Here is a 19,336-nt window from a genome sequence, read left to right as displayed (position 1 = left end):
GGCTGGAAACCTGGAGACCCATAAGGGGATTCAAGGCCCACCTATGAGTTACTTTGAGCCAGTCACTTTCTCTCTGCTCTAGGAAACAGGCAATGGCAAACCATTTCTGAAATCTTTGAGGGAATTTCTCTTGGCAACCACCAGTAGTCAGGACTGACACAAAGGCATTGTTGTTGCTGCTGTCATTACAATTTGTCCCTTCATGATTAAACAAAAATCCTTATAAGATTTCTCAGCTGAACTAACTTGGAATGTGCAAAAAGCACTTCCTGATGATCAAAGAAAAGGACAATGAAGCCATTGTCTTAATCCCCTAATGGCATAATTACACACATACATGAACACACACACACACACACATAAACACACACACAAGTTTTAGAGAATGAGGGCCACTGAATTCAATAGAAACAAAGTTTACTCTCTGTTAAAGGTATGCAGGTTTGCAGCCTGGAGACACTGGCTTTCTGGATTGGGAGTATTAAGGTAATATCCTGACATCTCCATGAATTCTAAATCTAGCATTTTCCAGTGATAAAAGATCAGGTCATAGTTTCCTCTGGACTGTACTTATGGGTTTTTTTTTAATCCTTTAAGAGGAAACAATTGTGTGCATGGTTCCCTCACCCACCAGGGTTGTCTGATATCCCTTAAACTGGATTTTTTTTCCTGAACATTACAGCCTTAACACTTTGGGTACTTTCCCCTTGCTATTTTTCTCCTAACCTGGATGTGAAATCTTTTAGTACATATTAGGGAGCATGTCCTAATGATCTGGAGAGCCAAGAAAGCAACAATCCCAAAGATGCTTTTTTTTTTCAAGAGGAAACTGGACTTTATTTTTTTCTTTGGAGACATTTAGCTTCTCATCCAAGAAGCTTCTCCTGAAGAGCCGAAGAAGCTTCTTGGATGAGAAGCGAAAAGCCTTCAAAGAAAAATCAGAAAGTCCAGTTGCCTCTTGAAAAAAAGCACCTTTGGGACAACCATGACCTGGATGACGGAGAATCTCCATAGGCAGAAAGCAACAAATTCAGAGCCAAGACACTGGTTTGAATAGAACCAGTGGATTCTATTCATCTCTCTCCCTCCTGACCAACTTGATAAAGTCATACTATTAAAAGCACAAACTGTATTAATGAAGAAGCCAACATCAATGTCTGTAGTAAAGATACCAAAGGAAAAAAAATATTTAGAAGCAGATTGTTAATGACTTGCAATGTCTGTATTTGGATTTTCTTAAAATTATTATTTTTTTCTGACCTACCCAAAAGTCTTTGATTTTGACCCAGAGAAGGGAAGGCAAAATTAATCTTCTTTTTTTTTTTTTAAGAAAGAAATTAACTCCACACATGGACAAATCAACACACCGTTAAACAAGATGTTTTTAATTTAATTCTAAATAAAGAGATAAGAAATAATAAATCTTCAATAAAATATATAAAATTGTACAAGGCATCCCTTTCAAAGGGATTTTCGTAAGGCTAGGGATGGGTGGGTAAAAGGCCAGCACTGAACTAATAGACAAAAGATTCACAATGTTGCCTTTAGCTGGGCAGATTCCTTCTCACTCTTGAGGACATGCTAAACACACACCTTGGAAACATCTGGTCTTCAGCAACCTGCCTCCTCTGTCGACACTTTACCACAAGGTTTGGCCATAATAATAATAAAACAATTAAAACAATTGGGTTACATAGTACCATATATGCCAAGCAGAACTCTTTCCTCCCTGCCCTCCTCTGAAATAAATCAAAGAGAGGAGAGTTGTCCTGTCTTTAGAGTGGGCGGAACTACTTTGTTCTCATAGCTTTGTTTCATCCTCTGGGATTTGTGGGTGTGTCAAGACTCCTTTAAGCATAATTCATTTTTACAAGCTAATAATGGTTAAATCACAAGATTATTGCAATAAACACAAAACAACTCTGCAACACAAAACAACTCCGGTTTCCTCATCCCTCTGCATATCCTGCACTACTTACGAATCTTTTCGTATCCCTAACCTGTTTGTTCCCAAATGTGGCTGAATACAGACTTGATTTAAATTATAATTAAATGGACACAGGGCAAACCGGGATCAAGACAAATCTAAAAGAGGTTTTCATAGCCCTGTACCATCTGAATGCTGCCTTACAAACAAGAATAAACTGCAAACGAAAACTTGGCAAAAAAACCCACCCTTGCATCTGTAGAAATCCTTTACAAGATTGAAATGGGGAATCCCACTTCATGGGTGCCATTCTACAGGAAATATTCCAGGAGGAATTTTTTTTTTTATAAAGGAACAGAAAACTCGCTTTGCCAGATCAGATCAACAATCCCTCCCCCCCACAATCCATTATTTTGCATCTGAAGTATTCCAGCTCCTTGCATTTCAGTTTCCAGGACTGTCTGGAGTGCCGTGAAGGGGTCCAAAGAGAAATGCAGAAACCAACCGAGTCTCAAGTCAGCTTTTATTTCTGAAGTTGGTTTTATAAATAAAGCTCCTCAATATGTTTACGCTTCCACAATCAGTCAAAGAATGCATTTTTACCTCCAGGCCTGCACTTATACCACACTATGGGAATAAGTACTGCTGAAAAAAGTGAGATATATTCCTTCTGAGTAAGCAAGCATAAGAAAAGACTGCAAGTTTCTCACTGTCAAGGTGTGTGGGTGTGTGAATGATATTCCACAGGTTTACTGGGAACTTTGAGGAGGCTAATAATTAAATCATACATTTTCCTGGGAATAGTTATCAATGTAATCCCCCTTCCCGGTGCAATATATAAATAAACTATATTCCTTAAGTCTGTATATATATATATATATTTTAAAACTTGCATTCAGGATCAGATTCTAGCTGGGGAGCTCACATTTGGTTGGTTCCCAAGTTGCAGAATCCCCAGGTTCTGGGTTCAAATTCCTATATATTTGATAAGGCACATTACAAGTAGGTGAAAAATGACCAGTCATAGTTCTGTACAGCACTTTTTAACCAAGTACACTCCATCATCCCTTTCCGGTCTTCTTATGATAAGTGATACATGCTGTAGCCCACAGGAGTAGCATAGAGTCCTACAGGTGGGATGGGAAGCACAGGTCTGTGAAAGGGATATGATGTTCCATAGAGAGAGGCAGCCTGGAGAGGTGAGTTGATAGGGAAAGGGAGGCTAAAACCGGATGGCAACATGGGCTTCGCCGCCATTTTTAACTTCTCCAGCTCTGCTTCCTGCAGTCTTTTTGCTTTGGCCCTCCGGTTCTGGAACCATATTTTGACTTGGGTCTCTGTTAGATTGAGGGAGCTTGAGAATTCAGCCCGTTCAGCAATGGATAGATACTGCTTCTGACGGAATTTGCGCTCTAAAGCTAGCAGCTGGGAAGTTGTGAAAGGCGTTCGAGGCTTCCGATTGGTCTTGTGTTTCCTCAGTGTACAGGCTGTGGGGCTCAGGTGTCCTTGAAGGAAAGCAAAGAAAGATCAATTACTTGAGGAGACGAGAATTTGATGGCCAAATGCAAGGAATAGCAACATTTTTTTTTCTTTTTCTTATGCCGTATAGATCATGTAAAGAGCATACATTCTTTTTTTGGGGGGAGGGGAATAATGTCCATAGCCTAACAAAGTAGGAAGATGAAAGCTTTTGTATAGGAGTGGCAACAAAGCTTATTTCACAAAAAGGTACAACGTGCACGTACTGATGTCAATAAGACAAAACATTCCATTTTGGAAAAGTACCCGGAGGAGAGTATATAAAATAAAACAGAACAAGAACATTCGGAGGTTACGGAAGATTTTTTTAAATGGAGAAGGAATTATTTGTGAAATTCTGGCTTATGATGTCCTTTTATTTCATAAGCTGAATGTCTTAAGCTTATTCTTAGCAAAAGCAAGTCATCAGATAAACCCTACTGTGCCCACACATTAAATTATTACACTAGATCAAAGCAATCACCCATCCAATCCATTGGGTTTATTAATTTAGCCAATATAATCCACTTAAGTCAGAGTCTTTATCTGCTGTGTTTAAAGTCTTCTGCAATTTAGCAAATCAAACACACAAGAGTTGCTTTGTCCTTAACAGTCTATTTAGAAACTCTCCTGGTGTGAGAGTTATTTCACACACATTACTTAGCAGCCAAAATTGGGGTTTATCACTAAGCGCACACTTGACAGGAATATGTAGCCAGTTGTTACTTTTGATTTACTTTATCTATGTAAAACATGTGTTTGACACAATATCACTACCCAGTTTGAAGTGTACACTTTGCACACTCTGAGAGAAAACAATGTGAAGGGAATAATAAACAGCACTCTATGTGTTTATACCATATACTTTAAATTCCTCCACTAGGAATATTAGAATTTACCAAGGAAATTTAACGTTCGTCATAAATGTCCTACTCCACTACAAGAATCCAATGACCATATGTATTTTGGCAAGAAAGCGAGCAAAAGAACAAAGGTTGTGATATACTGAGAAATATCCTACAGGTAGTTCTTGACTTACAACAGTTCATTTACTGACCATTCAAAGTTACAACGTCACTGAAAGAAAGGGACTTGCGACCGTCTTTCACACTTACGACCTTTACAGAATCCCTATGATCACATGATCAAAATTCGGACATTTGACAACTGGTTCATATTTATGATGGTTGCAGCATCCCGGGGTCACGGGATCACCTTTTGCAACCATCGGACAAGCAAAGTCAATGGAGAAGCCAGGCTCACTTAACAACTGTGTGACTAATTTAACAACTTGCAGTGATTCACTTAACAACTGTGTCAAGAAAAGTCGTTAAAATGAGGAAAAATTCACTCAACAAATGTTTCAATTGGAACAGAAATTTTAGACTCAGTTGTGGCCGTAAGTCGAGGACTACTGTGCTTAAAAACAGTATGACAGTTACTGTACCCAATGTGACAAAACAGCCCACAATTTTTATGGCAAAGCTTATTTGTCCTTCTCACATTCCGTATCTCCAATATCACATCAAGAAGGAAGGAAACCAGCTTGTTACCTAGTCAATCACTGGCTCACTTCCCTTTCTGCAGTAATTTATTCCATGCTGGATTGTCTAAATAAAATGACTTTTTATTTTGATTTATGAATGAAATTGATGTGGCTGCCCATCTCACAGAAAGTGACCCTGGGCTGCCATACAACAGCCCAATAAAACAGTAAATAAACTTATGGAAGGTAAAGACATTGAAAGGCCTCCATTTGGAAGAATAAGCACATCAGGTGCTGCCTGTATGTTAATTTTAGCAAGTCTTGAAAAAACAAGAATTTTAATAGGTTATAACTGAAGCAAAAGGGAAACATAATCCTAAAAGAAACTCAGCTAGGTGAGCTTGTTTTTTAAGTCTTGTAAGTGGTAGAAAACTAGATATCGCATAAGCCACTACATTATGATTTATCTAGCTGAGATATTTTTGAAATTTTGCCTACAGGCACTAGTATAAAAGCTGATAAGTTTTTAATTTGTTTGTTCAAGTCTATGTTCACTTATATGACTTCCACTGAAATTAAGGGTTGATTGATATATATGTGATGTTTGAACAGAGTAGATTATCACCTCTCTGTTGGAATTAGTTTAGTTTCTTGTATCTTTAGGCAGCAGTGGCAGGTGTGTGGGGGGGGATAGAGATCAAAAGGCCGATATATTGATTTAGCATATAGTTTTTCTGACAGGTGCTAATCCTGAAAATATATATTCTGAAGAAATATGGGATTTAATCATATTCCATTACTTCTCAAGACCTTTAATTGAGAAGGTTGTGATTCTTTTCAGTCGAATCTGCATATATCTAGAAGTTCAATAATATGAGCTATTATTTTCAATCCTTGGAAAAAAACAACAACCTGCCAGCATCAAAACCCACCCATTTCTCAGTCCTACTGTGATACATCAATCATGGTGACTTACTTCCAAGACACTGTGAAAATCACAGTCTCAAGGAAGCCCCTTGTAAACTTAACAGTGCAAACTTCTGCTGGTTTACTCAGAAGTGAGTCCCTTGTGTTCAAGTTAGGCTTGCTCCTTTATAAACATATTTCAGCTTGCAGGTTCAGAATAAGCTGGAGGGAAACAGTGGTGGAAGAGGCAAATTTTGGCTATCTTTACATGCCAGATTTATCTAAGCATATCCTTAGCATGGTTTCCTGAATTGACTCAACTCCGTCCTCAGCCACAAACAAATGACACAGGCTATGTTCGCAGAACCCATTAGGTGTTTAGCAGTTTGTGACTGAGGGGGTAGTATAAATCCAGTGACTCTTTAGAATCGTGCTATTTTAAGAACAAATGTAATGAATTTAAGAACGAAGTAGTTATTGCACTATTTCAATGCTAGAAATGCCATGCCATTGGTCTACAAGAGCTCTTTTCTTTTTTCTCTTGCCAATCTATTTTTTGTCTTTAGAAAGTATGTTCAGAAATACAAAATACAGTAAGATTGCCCTCCTATAAGGAACACTTATAGAGAAGCCATTCTGAATTAAATCTTTCACAGAAACAGAACTGAAGTTATTTTCGTATTTCATTTAGGATTGTGTTGTAAATGTCACCAAGACGCTGCAAAAATAAAGGTTTTATCTTAAAGTGTATTAATCGTGAATGAAATAGGTTTTTTTGATTATGTAAGTAGTTTTTTTTTCACTATGAACATATTAAAAGAATCGTTCAATTTTTGACAGTTCTCCCTAACTAAAGCAAACTCCAAGAGGTCCGTAAACAATGGTTTTCCATGTTGATGAACAGAGTTCATAAATAGAAGATCGGCTTCTTTTGTGCTTTAAGATAGTGTTAAAAATCATTGTTCGTAAAATGAAGAAATCTTACTGACTGAAAGATGTTATTGGAAGGCAGGATTAATATGTTCTCTTTTATATATTTGTGTGAGAGTTTCGGTAAACTACAAAGAATGTGTTAAACCACCCAGCTATTCAAATGCATAGATGACTTCATCTTAACTGGGTTTATATTAGGAAAGTATACATAGGTTCAGTTCATGCCCCTATTGATAATAGAAAAGAGAAGAAAGCAAGGTATATATCTTCTGGCTGAAGCAATAAGGCACAAAGCAGTAGTTTTACTTAATGGAAGTTGGTTAATAGCCAAGGTTCCGAATGGCATTACATCTGTTTTCAAAATATGATATGCATTATAAAAATATAATCTCTGTAATCTCTGTCATTTTTAAATTGTCTTCTAAAGTAGCTTGCCATCTGTCAAATGATCTCATTCCATTTATTGCTGCAGTTCATCACCATAGTACAACTATTTTTTTAAAAAAAAGAGTTTTATTACTATTTACAAAATTATATATTGAGCAGCAGCTGGAAGCTATCCCTTGCATTTCCTTTCAAGTATTCTAATGTTTGGTATTTTTTCTCCTTGTGCCTCAAGTGACTTTTAGTTTATTTGGCTATTTGATGAGAATAGATCTTCTCCAGATAAGTTTTTCCCTCTTCAGGAGCAACATGAATAAATCTGTAAATTAATGAACATTGCAGGAAGACTTTAAGATTCAATCCATGGGAGAAAATTCCACTGAAGTTAATAAAATTTTATACAGAGGTAAGATTACTTATCAAAATAATTCAGTAAAGGGGACAGAATCTCTACAAGGTGTATCCTCCTTTCAGAAAGGAATATTGCCTTATGATTTTTCCTTTTTCACTTTTCATCCAGTTGAAAACACATATATGTCATACTGGAATCTGGTGCAATTTTAATTTCCAGGTTTTAAAAAAATGATTTAAGATGAGTTTGGGACTATTTTAAAAGTTTTTTAAAGTCATCAGATCTAAAATTCCAAGGCCCCACAAAACTGAATTCACTCCATAGAAAAAAAAATGAGCAGAAATGCCAATGTATGCTTTGCAGAAGTTATTTTACTTTGCTTTATTTTTTTTTCAAGACTATCCTTGCATATATCCCTAGGCAGACCTTCTAAATTGTACTGCAAGATAGATTTAGACTGTTTTAGAGTGGTTTCATCACGTGAAGGGAATGATCAGTGTGCAATCCTATGCAGATTTACTCAGGAGTTAAGTCTGAGTGAATATGGCCAGGCAATAGAACCAAATAGAAAGAAGAGGCACAATCTTTGATCGCTTTCGATATGATTTTACAGAAAGGTGTGTGGAACACAAAAACATGACAGTAGGTTTCTGTGCATTCCCCTGAAAACAAGGTTTCCTTTTATACTCAACAGTGATTTTTTTTAAAAAAAGTCTACTTAGATCCTAACAGAACATACTGTGAATGTACGGTATATTCCATTAAAACGGGTAAGCACAGACAGAGCCTGACAATAACTTTAAAATGAACCTAGTTGTGACACAAGTTTTCATGGGGCAGACTCCATCCTTTGCCAGATGTAAGACCAAAACAGCACTAAGGGCCATAAATGGCCATATTATAATGGAATATCGAGAGTACCCTGCAGTTAGTGTACTAAGACAGCTACAAATAAAATAAGCGGTTTCCCCATCTTCTCCAATGAATCAGAAAAGGTTGATACAGGGGGAAACAAGTATCTTTTGAGGAACTGTTTTTTTAACTTGGGTTCAAAAATATAGAAGAGGAGGGGGTCTTCCTTCCTTCCTTCCTTCCTTCCTTCCTTCCTTCCTTCCTTCCTTCCTTCCTTCCGCCAAATGGCAAGCTGATTTTTGGAGAGAAGTGGACTCGTTAAGAAAGAGTTTTACAATATGTTCATTTCAAAATCTCCCTGGGATGAGCTAGGTAGGTGTTACCAGGATGGCAGAAACGCTCCTGGAGACCAAAAAAAAAAAAAAAAGGAGGGGGGAGATGTTATGGCTGAACCGCCTAGCAGCGCCGATGTCGAGATTCCCTTTACGACCCAGGGTTACTGGAGAAAATCACCCGGGCGGGACCAGGCGAAGCGGAGCGGGAAGTTCCCGACGGATTATAAAAGAGCAAAGTGACCCCTTCCTCAGCATCCCGAGTTCTTTGGTTCCCGGGCCTGGACCCTGCCGTTGGGAACTAGGCAGTAGCAGGCATTCAGAGAAGCCGGGAAGGCCGGCTGTTGCTACAGGTGCACCGAAGAAGGCACCGGAGGGCGCTGAGCGCAAGGATCGTCCCTCGACCGCTAGAAAGAAAGCCGCAATTTTGGCGGCGGCGAAGGAAGGGTGAAGAAACGGGAAGGGGAGGAAAATCCACGGAACTAAGCGAATTAAGCAGAGAAACAGACTTTTCACGGGGTGGGGTGGGGATGAGGAGGTAGGGTGATCAGGGGCGATCGAGGTCTAAGCAAGACAGCGAGAGCAACTACCTTCTGCTCCCGAAAGGCAGAAGCTAAAAATTATCCGGTTAAAGTTGGATCTGGATGGTTGGGAAGACCGAGAGATAAATAGATAGATAGATGATAGATGATGATAGATAGATAGATAGATAGATAGATAGATAGATAGATAGATAGATAGATAGATAGATAGAGACAGAGAGAGACAGAGAGACAGACAGAGACAGAGACAGAGACAGAGACAGAGAGAGAGAGAGAGAGAGAGAGAGAGAGAGAGAGAGAGAGAGAGAGAGAGAGAGAGAGAGAGAGAGAGAGAGAGAGAGACGTTCGGACTTCGGGGGGGGGGGGGGAGAGGAGGTGAACTAGCTTGAGCCTTGAACTGTAAAGGCGTCAGTGGCGCCAGGCCCGCGGCGTCTCTTTGGACAGTTCCGGACACAGAGTAGCTTAAGGGGCGGCTAAAGCTTAAAAGATCGCGTCGCTAGCGAGTCCAAACGTTAACTGGCGGCGCTCAAACAAAAGAAGCCGCTTTATTAAACTTTGAAGGCCGAGCGACCTCGCTGAAATTATCCAGCGGACATTGCGCCGCGGTTGCTTTGCGAACTGGAGCAGGGTTTGTAATCCCCTCCCCCCCGCCCCGTGCTGAAGCCTTCCTTGGATTCAGCCTGACAAAATGCTTTCTCCGAAGTTAAAAAACAACAACAACCCGCAGGCTGCCTCCCTATCCCGCTCTTCTAAATGTCCGGTTGCCGGGGGGGGGGGATTGGAGGGGTTCAAGGCACATCTCTCTCTCTCTCTCTCTCTCTCTCTCTCTCTCTCTCTCTCTCTCTCACACACACACACACACACACACACACAGTTGACTTGGTCGCCCAACTTTCGTCCTCCTAGCGCCTTCCAGCCCTCCCTATGTTAAAAGCACTCACTTGGGGGAGGGGAGTATCTGCCGGCCTCTGGAATCCAGGGCGAGCCATCCTCGGAGTTTTCGGATTTCACCGACGAGGTCTCGAAGGTTTTTGTAAGCCCGCCGGGGCTGGGAGCTTCCCTGGAGACGTGAGCGGGCAAGAGCAGGTTCCTAGAAGTACCCAAGCCAGACCCTTCCAGGCTTCCGCTCGCCTCTCGGGCCGGCGTTTTGTCGGACATAAGCGCTTCCACGCTGAACGGCAAACTAGAGACCTTGACTTTGTGGTGATCCTCGGCCCCGGCCGCCGGGCCCTCTTCGTCCGAGGAGAAAACCTCCTTAGCTTTGGAAGGAGAAGACATCTCGGCGCAGCTTCGCAAAGATCCCCGCGTTAGAGAAGCAGCCGCCCTGCGTCTCGCCGCCGCCGCCGCCGCCTCCGCCGCCGCCTTTCTTCTCCTCCTCCTCTTCTTGTTCCCGAGTTCAGACCTCTCAATCAAGCTCTGGCTTCAGAGGCTCTCCTGGACGAACCACCTCCGCTCACTTCAGCCCCCGACAACAGACCCAAGTTTTTTTTTCCCTCCCCTTTTTTGGGAGACTTCTGGCTGTTTCCTCCTTTGGGAAGTTGAGTAAGCGCGGCTCAGCAAATGAGAGCCGCTCGGGATGGCGACGTAAGGCGGTGACTCATCTGATTGGCTCTGAGCGGCCCTGAGCATAAGTGGAGGGTTTTTTTTTCCTTTTTCTTTTTTCTTCTTCTTTTGCCTTTTAAATAAATTAGAAGTTAATGACATGGGCAGCAAACGGAGCTGTGTTATTAGGGAGCTTTCCAGCTCTGTAACCCAGCCAAACAACAGGAAAGTCCGTGGAGTAATTAGGGCTGATGATACCAAAAGGAAACTCTGAAAGGGGGCAGGATTTCAACCCCCCCTTTTATATTTAGACTCTCTCAAACTGGGGGAAAAGAGGGGGGAGAAACTGCTGGGTTTTCAACCAGAATCGCTTCAAAACGACCTAACTAGGCAGCCCCCCCCCCCCCAACAGTCAAGTCCGCATGACATAATAGTGCTGCCATCCATTTTGCCTATATACTGAAAATGCAACGAGAACTACGTGGAAGATAGTTGTTCTCTTTTTATGAGTTAAAAAGAGAGAGAGACACCTCTGTTGGGGGCGTGGGGGTGGGGGAGAGAGAAGAAGAGAAGGAAGGATGGCACAAGGCAGTGGCATGAATCACTTCCAGGTTAGGGAGGTGAAATGGACGTCCTCTGGGCAGAGCTTCTCTTAGTGGAAGTGAAACCCACGCAGTCCTTCAAAGCGCGGCCAGGGATACTGAGCCCCCCTTGGAAAAAGAGGGGGGGGGACGAGTAAAGTCTCCCGAGGTGAGTCGGTTGGTGTTCCGAGACGAGGCCTTTCCGATGCCTTCGCTAGGGCTTCTCTCCCTCCGAACGCTGAAGGAGACCCTCGCGGGACAAGGAAGAGAAATTGGCCCGAGAGAGGAGTGAGTGGGAGGTGGGATGAGTTGCAGACCTTCGCCGGGGGGGGGGGGGGTTCAACAGAGGCAGCCGACTCTTTCCACCCCCTTGCGAAGATACTTGGGACTTGAAGTTTGCCTTTTTCTCACTTTTGTCCAGGAATCCTTTCCCACCGCTCTAAGGATCACGTGAAGGGGGAGAACCTGACTTTTTCTTTTAATTTATGTTTTAAAAAATAATTATGTCGGTAATGCTCAGTTGCAACAGGCGCCTAAGCCCTGATGAAAAACAGATGCATTTTTAATAAGCCTGAGTCGGCACTCTTTCACTTGCGAGCGCATCAAACAGCCTCAAGGAGGGCAGTTGTCACCATGGTTTTTTTTTTCCCCTTCACCACGACATGCCGCGAAGACCAAGGAGGTGGATTCAATTTAAATGACTTTGCAGTTAGCAGCTGGAGAAAAGTAGATCAATTTTTTTGGCTTGGCAATTAATTTTAATCTGTTGGTGATAGCTATCTAATCGCTCGCTGATAACTATTGTGCTATTAAAAGAAGCAGTAGGCTGGGGAAGCGGCGGTGGTGGGAGCGATGGTGTTTTCAAGAGGGGGAAGAGGCTGAACCACAACAGGAGAAGAACACTGTCCTTGAGTAACATTCTCCTTATTTCTTAAAAAGAGAAAGGGAGAGAGAGTGGGGCGCCCTCCTATTTGATCTTATATAAGCATTTATTTTCCAAGGATTAGTTTGTTATTAGTTTGCAAAGGCGACTCAAATCTTTTCAGCTTTCTGAAGCTAGCCCAGAGGAAAGAGAGAGATTGAGAGAAATAAAGACCTGGCGCTTGGTCGGTTATGCAAAACCGCTGGGTTTATTATGGTAAATCTTCCTTTATCGCAGTTATTAGGAAAAGGTGCCCTCCCTTCCCAACATTGCTGGGCTTTCCGTCATTAGCTGGAAGGGCAAACCGAACCATCCTGAACCTCGGCCTGCAGCTTTGTCCGGGGGGGGGGGTGTTTAAGGGGAGGAGATGCACATCGAATTTATCTCAATTTCTGCCTCCCGAACTTTTTTCTTTAGCAGCCCACTGTAGGAGTTTCAACGAAACAGATGACTTTGGCTCGCCTACTCACTCCTCTTTGAAATAAGACCTGTTGCATTTGATCATTAATGCTCAAAATAAAAATTAATTTGCTGCCTTACACAAGATGACGGGGATCATCATTTCCTTGTTTACGAGAAGTGGTGTCAGAGTGACAGGCGCAAATAAAGGCTGTCCCCCTCTCCTGCGGGGTATGGAGACAGTTGCTTTGATCGGGGTGATTTCCACCGCCCCCATCCCCCACCTTGGTCCGAAGCCATTACTTCCAGCAGTGGGTGTGAGAGAAAAAAACCGCTGGACTTCGGAGGGTGGACAGTCCACCTCCCGTTGAAACCATGACAACACTCCTATGGAATTCATCGTAGCGCCTTCAGGAGTCTGAAAGGCGCTGCAAAAAAACACATGGACTTCCAAAGTAATTGCTGTTATTGTCAGGTCTTGCAACCAATTACTGCGGTTATTATCACTACTACTATTTATGCTGCGTATTGCAGAAAAGCAGTAGTAATTTAGGATCACAGGCTCCTGAACTCATCCTAAGGAACGAAGCACCGGCTTAGAACTGCAAGTGGTTCAAGTCTGGATTCCGGAGAAGAAGGCGAAGCTCTTTTTCATTTGCCAGTCAAGCCCCGTAGACTTTAGTCCACCTTTCACTTGAAGGCTTCTGCTATCTACAAAGAGGTGCAGCTTGGATAAAGGGATGAACATCTCCAAACTGACCTATGTCTGGTCGCCACTTCCCTAGCACCCAAGCCCTGCAAATGCCAGGACCAACTTGGAAGCGACATGTCTACGAGCTCGGTTGTTTTCTTGCAGACATTTCAATTACCCAACTAGGTAAGACCTTCAGTTGGGTAATGAAATGTTGTGCAGGAAAACAATCAAGCTCAGAGAGCTTCAAGGACTGTTCACTTCGACCCCGAACTAGAAATATCTTCTTCCATTGGTACGACATGCCTCCGTTTGAGAAATATTTTAGATTAGGTAGATAGATGAACCCATGATTCCATTAAACCGGAGTAGACGGAACTTGAAATAAAATCTTGGGAAGGTGAACCTTCTCTCACTCTCCCGCCCTGTTTTATCACGAGTATTACTACCAGTACCACTTTTAAGCTATTTTCAAAACTCAGACTACCAAACAATGCAGCCAGCGTGAACCGACGACAGGTTCTTGAACACTCGAGTGGCAGAAAGTAAGCAATTGGTTGAACTGAGTCCTCTTTGCAAAACCATAGATGTTGGGATAGCAACCAGCCTGCGTCCTGATTCTCCTCCTCCGTCGCCCCCTCCCCATCGCCAGTGACAGGAAAATTAAAATTGATGAAAATCGAGAACAATGTGAGTAAACAGAAACAATGTAAAGCTAGTGCCGCTCCGTCGAAGAGGTTCAGATAATTACCCCGAATCAATGCAACGCTTTACCCACAAAGAATGGGAACAAGCATCAGGTTAGGTCAAAACGACCTTGTTTGCAGTTCGGGCGTATTGGATTCTGTGTCTTCAAACGGACAGGTTAAAGCTTTTGAATTCTTCTAGCCTCCTATAACCCCCCTCTTTTTTTGTTATGGGTTCAGCTTGGTCGTCTGCCCAACTGAACCCCACCAACTTTTTTTTTTTTTTTTTTACAATTTGCAGGTTTTGTCCATCCAAACCATATTTGGTCATTTCATTCGCTGGTGGAGGATTTTGCTTTGTTTTTACTACAGGTAGCGAGGGAAGAGGTGCCGATGCCACCCACGGACACACACACCCCACGCCCTGTACACAGGGAAGGGGAGGATGAAAAGTGAACCGAGGGGATATTCCCATAGGCTTCAGAGACAGGAGGACCCAATTATATGGTTCGGGATTTGAAAGGCTCAACTGGATCAATCATTTCATTCAAGGCAGCACAAATAATCCGTTCCGTGTAACCCCAAGTATTATTTCAGTAGCTGGGACTTTCCATGCTCCCCCTCCTCCCTTCCCTTCGCCAGGCCATTGAGTTCAATGGACAAAATGTAACGGAGGGGGGTGGGAAATGCATTCGGGGGGGTGGGCGAGTCTTTGAAAGAGCTTCTTGCGTATCTTGATCCACCCCCCACCCCCCAACGCACCGTTTCTGAAGGCAGAGCCAAAGGGAGAAGGGTTGGGTGGAAGGTTCGTCCTTGAACAGAATGGATCGGAGGCGTTTCGAACCCAACACAGGCCCAAGGAGTTCAAAGGGCATTCAAACGCCTAGAGGGCAAGCAGCCCGACGCGTGGAAGGACTTTCCCCTGATGTCAGTGGAAGCGCCAACCTCTCACCGTTCCGGGGCTTTGAAGTCAAAAGCCCGAGGGGGGGGGGAGCTTTCGGGCTGCCATAGTCTTTGTAAAGAGCAATACATCTTTCCCAGCAGGACGGCCTTTCGCCTGTTGACAAGGGGGGGGGGGTTCTTTCGGTAGGATGCCTTCCTAAAGGCGTCTGCGTCTAGCCCGACAGCATCAGAAACGCGGAGCAGCCGATTCTGGCAGGGCTCGCTCCTGCTTTGCCTGAACTGACGCCGCGCATTAAACTCGCCGCCTCCAGAGGAGGGACTCGTAGAATTGTTACTCCCGAATGTTTTTGGGTCACAGTTCATAAAGTGGCCCCAAACTGCAAATGTCTTCCCTGTTTGGGCCTGCAAGCCTTAAGCCTGGCATTTTCTTCAACTGGGGAAGATCTCCCGAAGGGGCATGAATAACACATGCCCGCTATTCGCTTGTAGACGCACCATCGCCACTCGGCCAGTTGGCTTCCCGATCCAACCAACAGAATAAGTTCACGTTTTACTTCGGAGGAGAGGCGAAGGAGTCCTTCCTAGAATTTAAGCAAACGTTGCAACCGGTTGCGCTCAGAAAAGAGCAAGGAAAAGCGCTTCTCTTTTTCTGCCAACGATGGTTGAAATTGAGAAATGCCCTCTGTACTCACTACACACTGTTGCTTGATTATCGTGTTGATAGCGATGGTAATAATACTCGGGCAATTAAGCGGGATTGCATAGATCGGCATTGTTGCTTTGCCACGAATACTTTTTTAGCCATAGCCGAAGTGCTGTGTAATTTGTCTTTATCGCGGCACGCAATTCAACGAGAGGTGTGCCGCCCTCTGCGTCCGGTTCATTTTCAAAGGGGAGGGAGGAGGCCGATGTCCTTAGGGCCCTCGCTTCGGTACCCACCTTCAGGTTCAGTTGGGCTGGCGGAAATTACGATTACGAGCCCAGGTTCGGAAAGCTCTTTGCAAGGGCTCCGGTTTGATCAAACATTACACACACACATCCAAAGTTCGGGTGCCCGCCAAGTTTAGGGCTGAGTACCATGGTGTGTGTGTGTGTGTGCTTATTCGTCTTGTTTTAAGAGGCCGACGGCGAACATCTTAAATGCTATTTACTGATGAGAATACATCGCTCAGGGCGTGGAGCATCCAGGGGTTCAAGGGACAGTTGTGCCGGCGTTAAGGGCCGAGTAGCTGAGGGCAAACTCCTCTAGGCTGCTTCCTACTAGAGGCCCAGGAAGGCGGAGAGCTCCCAGAACAGTTCCGCGTCGGCTCCCTCTCCCCTCACCCACCCCGCCTTGCCGCCCCTCCGCTTTCTCTCTCTGCCGCCGCCGCCGCCCCTCTCTCTGGTCAATTACAGCAGCTGGGAAATATGCGCCCTGTTTCTGAAAGTCAGTCGCTCGCTAGAGGAGGGGTGGCGAGCGGGAGGGAGCGAGAGACGGAGGGAGGGCGGGAGAGACGCGGCAGACAAACTAAGGCTGTTTGCAGGCGCCAGCAGCGGGGAGATGAAAGCAAACCTCCTGGGGGAAGTGGCTGTGCAGTTCGACCGGCTCCAGCTAGAGCAGAAGCTGCGGGCTGTCCCAAGCAATCCCGCCCCGCCCCTCCCCGCGCGCCCAGGGCAGCCGCCAGCCTGCCCCGCTCGGCTTACCTTCCGCTGCTCCGGCCCCCGAGAAGTTGGGACGGGGAGGGTCGACCTCAAGATTCCATCGCCCCGGGGTGATTGTCCGAGAGGGGAGAGGAGGAGGATGTTTAGGACGAGGGACGGTTTGGAAAGATCCTGCAGAGGGAAAGGGATACCGACCGGGTACCGGCGGTGGGATTCTAAGAGGTGCCCTGGCAGTAAAGAGCAGCAAGGAAAGGAGAGAAGATAGAAAGGGTCAGATCTCGGAGCCCGAATCGGACAAAGGGAAAGTGGCATCCGTAATCTTATCTGCATTGAATCGCAACTACGGGGAGAAGTGGGGAGTGTGTGGGGGGGGGAGGCAAAACGGAAGCAGCGCTTTTTCTCAGCAGAACGGACGGGCGCTGAACCAAGTCACATCAGGAGAAACGTTCACGCTTGCTGGCGGAGGCTTAACCTCTTTGCCCCAACTCAGCTGGTTTGATTCCATGCTTTGCAAGAATCCAGAAAAAAATGAGTTAAAAATGAGTTAATCCAATTGCTAAATTAAGTGTGTTGTGTGATTCTGAATACATTCTCTCTCTCTCTCTCTCTCTCTCTCTCTCTCTCTCTCTCTCTCTCTCTCTCTCTCTCTCTCTCTCTCTCTCTCTCTCTCTCTCTCCTCTCCTCTCTCTCTCTCTCTCTCTTTCTCATGCGCCTACACGCAACCAAATTATGGCTGTTTTTTTAAAAGTCAGTATAATTCCCTTCTAGCTCTGAAGAAAGCCAACCCAGGAAAGGGGAGTTAAGGCTAAAGGTGAACCAAATTGTTTTCAGAAACTGGGTTCCACCAAAAACACCTTACATGTTCGAACTCTCTCTATTCGTATGAAGCATAAAGAAGATGCTTCTGTGTATAACCAATTTTCACTGGACACACATGTACCCACGCGCACACAGAGTCCATCTTCTGAGGAATCGCTTCCAGAAATAGGGAACATAGTGTTTTCTCCAAATACCAAATTCAAAAAGTGAGTTGAAATAAATAGCTTGCCTTTTCCACTAAGGATGATCCCTTCATTTATATGCAACTTCAGATTTGCAGTGGCTTGTAAGTATGGTGTGTGTATTGGTGGTGTGCTCTGCTAAATTGGGGGAAAAATCAATAGGATCAGAACCAAAGGAGAAGGGACTGTATTTTCAAAAAGTTTATTCTTCATGCAAAACAACTGCAACAACATTTTAGATGCAGGTGAGATTCTTGAAGCCAACACCGATTTCAGCTGTTACTACTATCTGCTTGTAGAGAGCAGAGATCAATCTTCTCCAGCCTAAAATCCTTCCCAAGTGTGGAACCACAACTCTCACCACCATCAACTATGTCCTGGGAGATTATGTACGGGTGTAATGAGAATGGTGGAAGTTGTGGTCCCAAATATGACAGATGTGATTAGAGTGGGGGAAGCTAGCTGGGATCCTTGTCTGTCTTGCATTCCTGTGTGTAGGATTGCCGCTAAAAGCCTGTACACAGAAACAGATAGCATGCTCAGAAGAAATCCTTGGGAATCTTTGGCAATTGTGCCTTCCCAGGAGTGAGTTCACACATTAAGTGTAACACGATACGGAAGGGGCACTATGACCACATCTTGTCTTTTCCGAAAGGTGTCCCCTTTTTAAGAGGCTCTCATCTTTAAAACATCAATAGCAGATTAATCAAATGGAGACTCCTCCATTTTCTCCTTGGTACCCCCCCCCCACCCCAAGAAATAAATTTCACTCCTGGGGGAAAGAAGGAAATTGGCTAATCTTTGGTCTTTGCAGTCTCAGCAGAAAGATGAATAGTCTGTGTTTTCTCCTTCTTTCTTTCACCCTTTGAGTTTCTAAGGGAAGAGGTGAAGTCAGTAAAAGAGAGCCTCAATTATAAGTAATGTTGTGTGCATTTATCTTCAGACACACCATGAAGGGGTGGTGGAGGGGAAAACATCTAGGTAGGAGAGCTTTGGTGCATCTGCCTCTGCTCCCAGCTTCAAAGCTCCCCCCCCCTTTGTATTTTAGCCTCCCTTGGTTCTTATTATGTATGTATTAAGTTCTAAGTTTCATGTTGTCTGCATCTGGGCAGATTCTACACAGGCTGAACACAGCAGATACTCCCCATTCAAAAATCCCTTTAGCACTCAGGTTTCCATCTGACAGGCAGGCAAAATGTCCTTGAAGAAGGCCAGTTTGTTGCTAAAGGTTTCAACTCTGAAACTTTTCAGACAGGAAGTAAGGCCAATACTGAATGAAGAAAGCATCTAAAATGGACATCATCAGAAGTTTTCCTGTGGACCAAACAAAATAAAATTGCCTTCAACTAGATTTCTTTTTTGCTTTAAATTTCCTGGTAGGCCATCCACTGTATCTAAATATGAGTGGGCCTTTGCTTCCAAGAAAAGGGCCTGTGTTACTTGTCCAGGGAGACTAAAGCTGCACTGTCTCTCTAAGACAGTGGTTCTCAACCTGTGGGTCGGGACCCCTTTGGGGGTCGAACGACCCTTTCATAGGGATCGCCTAAGACCATCGGAAAACACATATTTTTGAAAAAATACGGAAAACATAAAATAATGTTATTAAAGGGTCGCAGCATTAGGAACGTTGAGACCCACTGCTCTAAGAGGTGCTAATGCTCTTTTGCTGTAGGTACAGAGAGCAGAGTCAAGTTTTTAGGCCTTGGTAGTAGGAAACCTAAGTGCTGTTTTGTTGGTG

General features: G+C 44.0%; 1 protein-coding gene across 1 annotated transcript; it reads right to left on the bottom strand.

The window, feature by feature from the left end:
• Window positions 1-1,364: 1,364 nt before the first annotated feature.
• MSX2 (msh homeobox 2) lies at window positions 1,365-10,769 on the bottom strand. Its single transcript, XM_081937376.1, has 2 exons — window positions 10,174-10,769; window positions 1,365-3,432 (listed from the first exon to the last, which is right to left on the bottom strand). The coding sequence occupies exons 1-2, from the start codon at window positions 10,508-10,510 to the stop codon at window positions 3,008-3,010; spliced, it is 762 nt and encodes a 253-aa protein (XP_081793502.1). The 5' UTR covers window positions 10,511-10,769; the 3' UTR covers window positions 1,365-3,007.
• Between the last annotated feature and the right edge of the window lie 8,567 nt (window positions 10,770-19,336).

The sequence above is a fragment of the Natrix helvetica genome, assembly GCF_964273705.1.
Source record: "Natrix helvetica genome assembly, chromosome: 1".
NCBI lineage: Eukaryota > Metazoa > Chordata > Lepidosauria > Squamata > Natricidae > Natrix > Natrix helvetica.
The sequence above is the reverse complement of the archived record's forward strand: the minus strand, read 5'-3'. Positions and strand labels throughout refer to the sequence as shown.

Excerpts from the sequence above, each read along its gene's own strand:
- MSX2 (XM_081937376.1), bottom strand. The coding sequence starts at position 10,510 with ATGTCTTCTCCTTCCAAAGCTAAGGAGGTTTTCTCCTCGGACGAAGAG. Across the intron at positions 3,433-10,173 it reads CAGATACTCCCCTCCCCCAA|GACACCTGAGCCCCACAGCC; the intron begins GTGAGTGCTTTT and ends CTTTCCTTCAAG.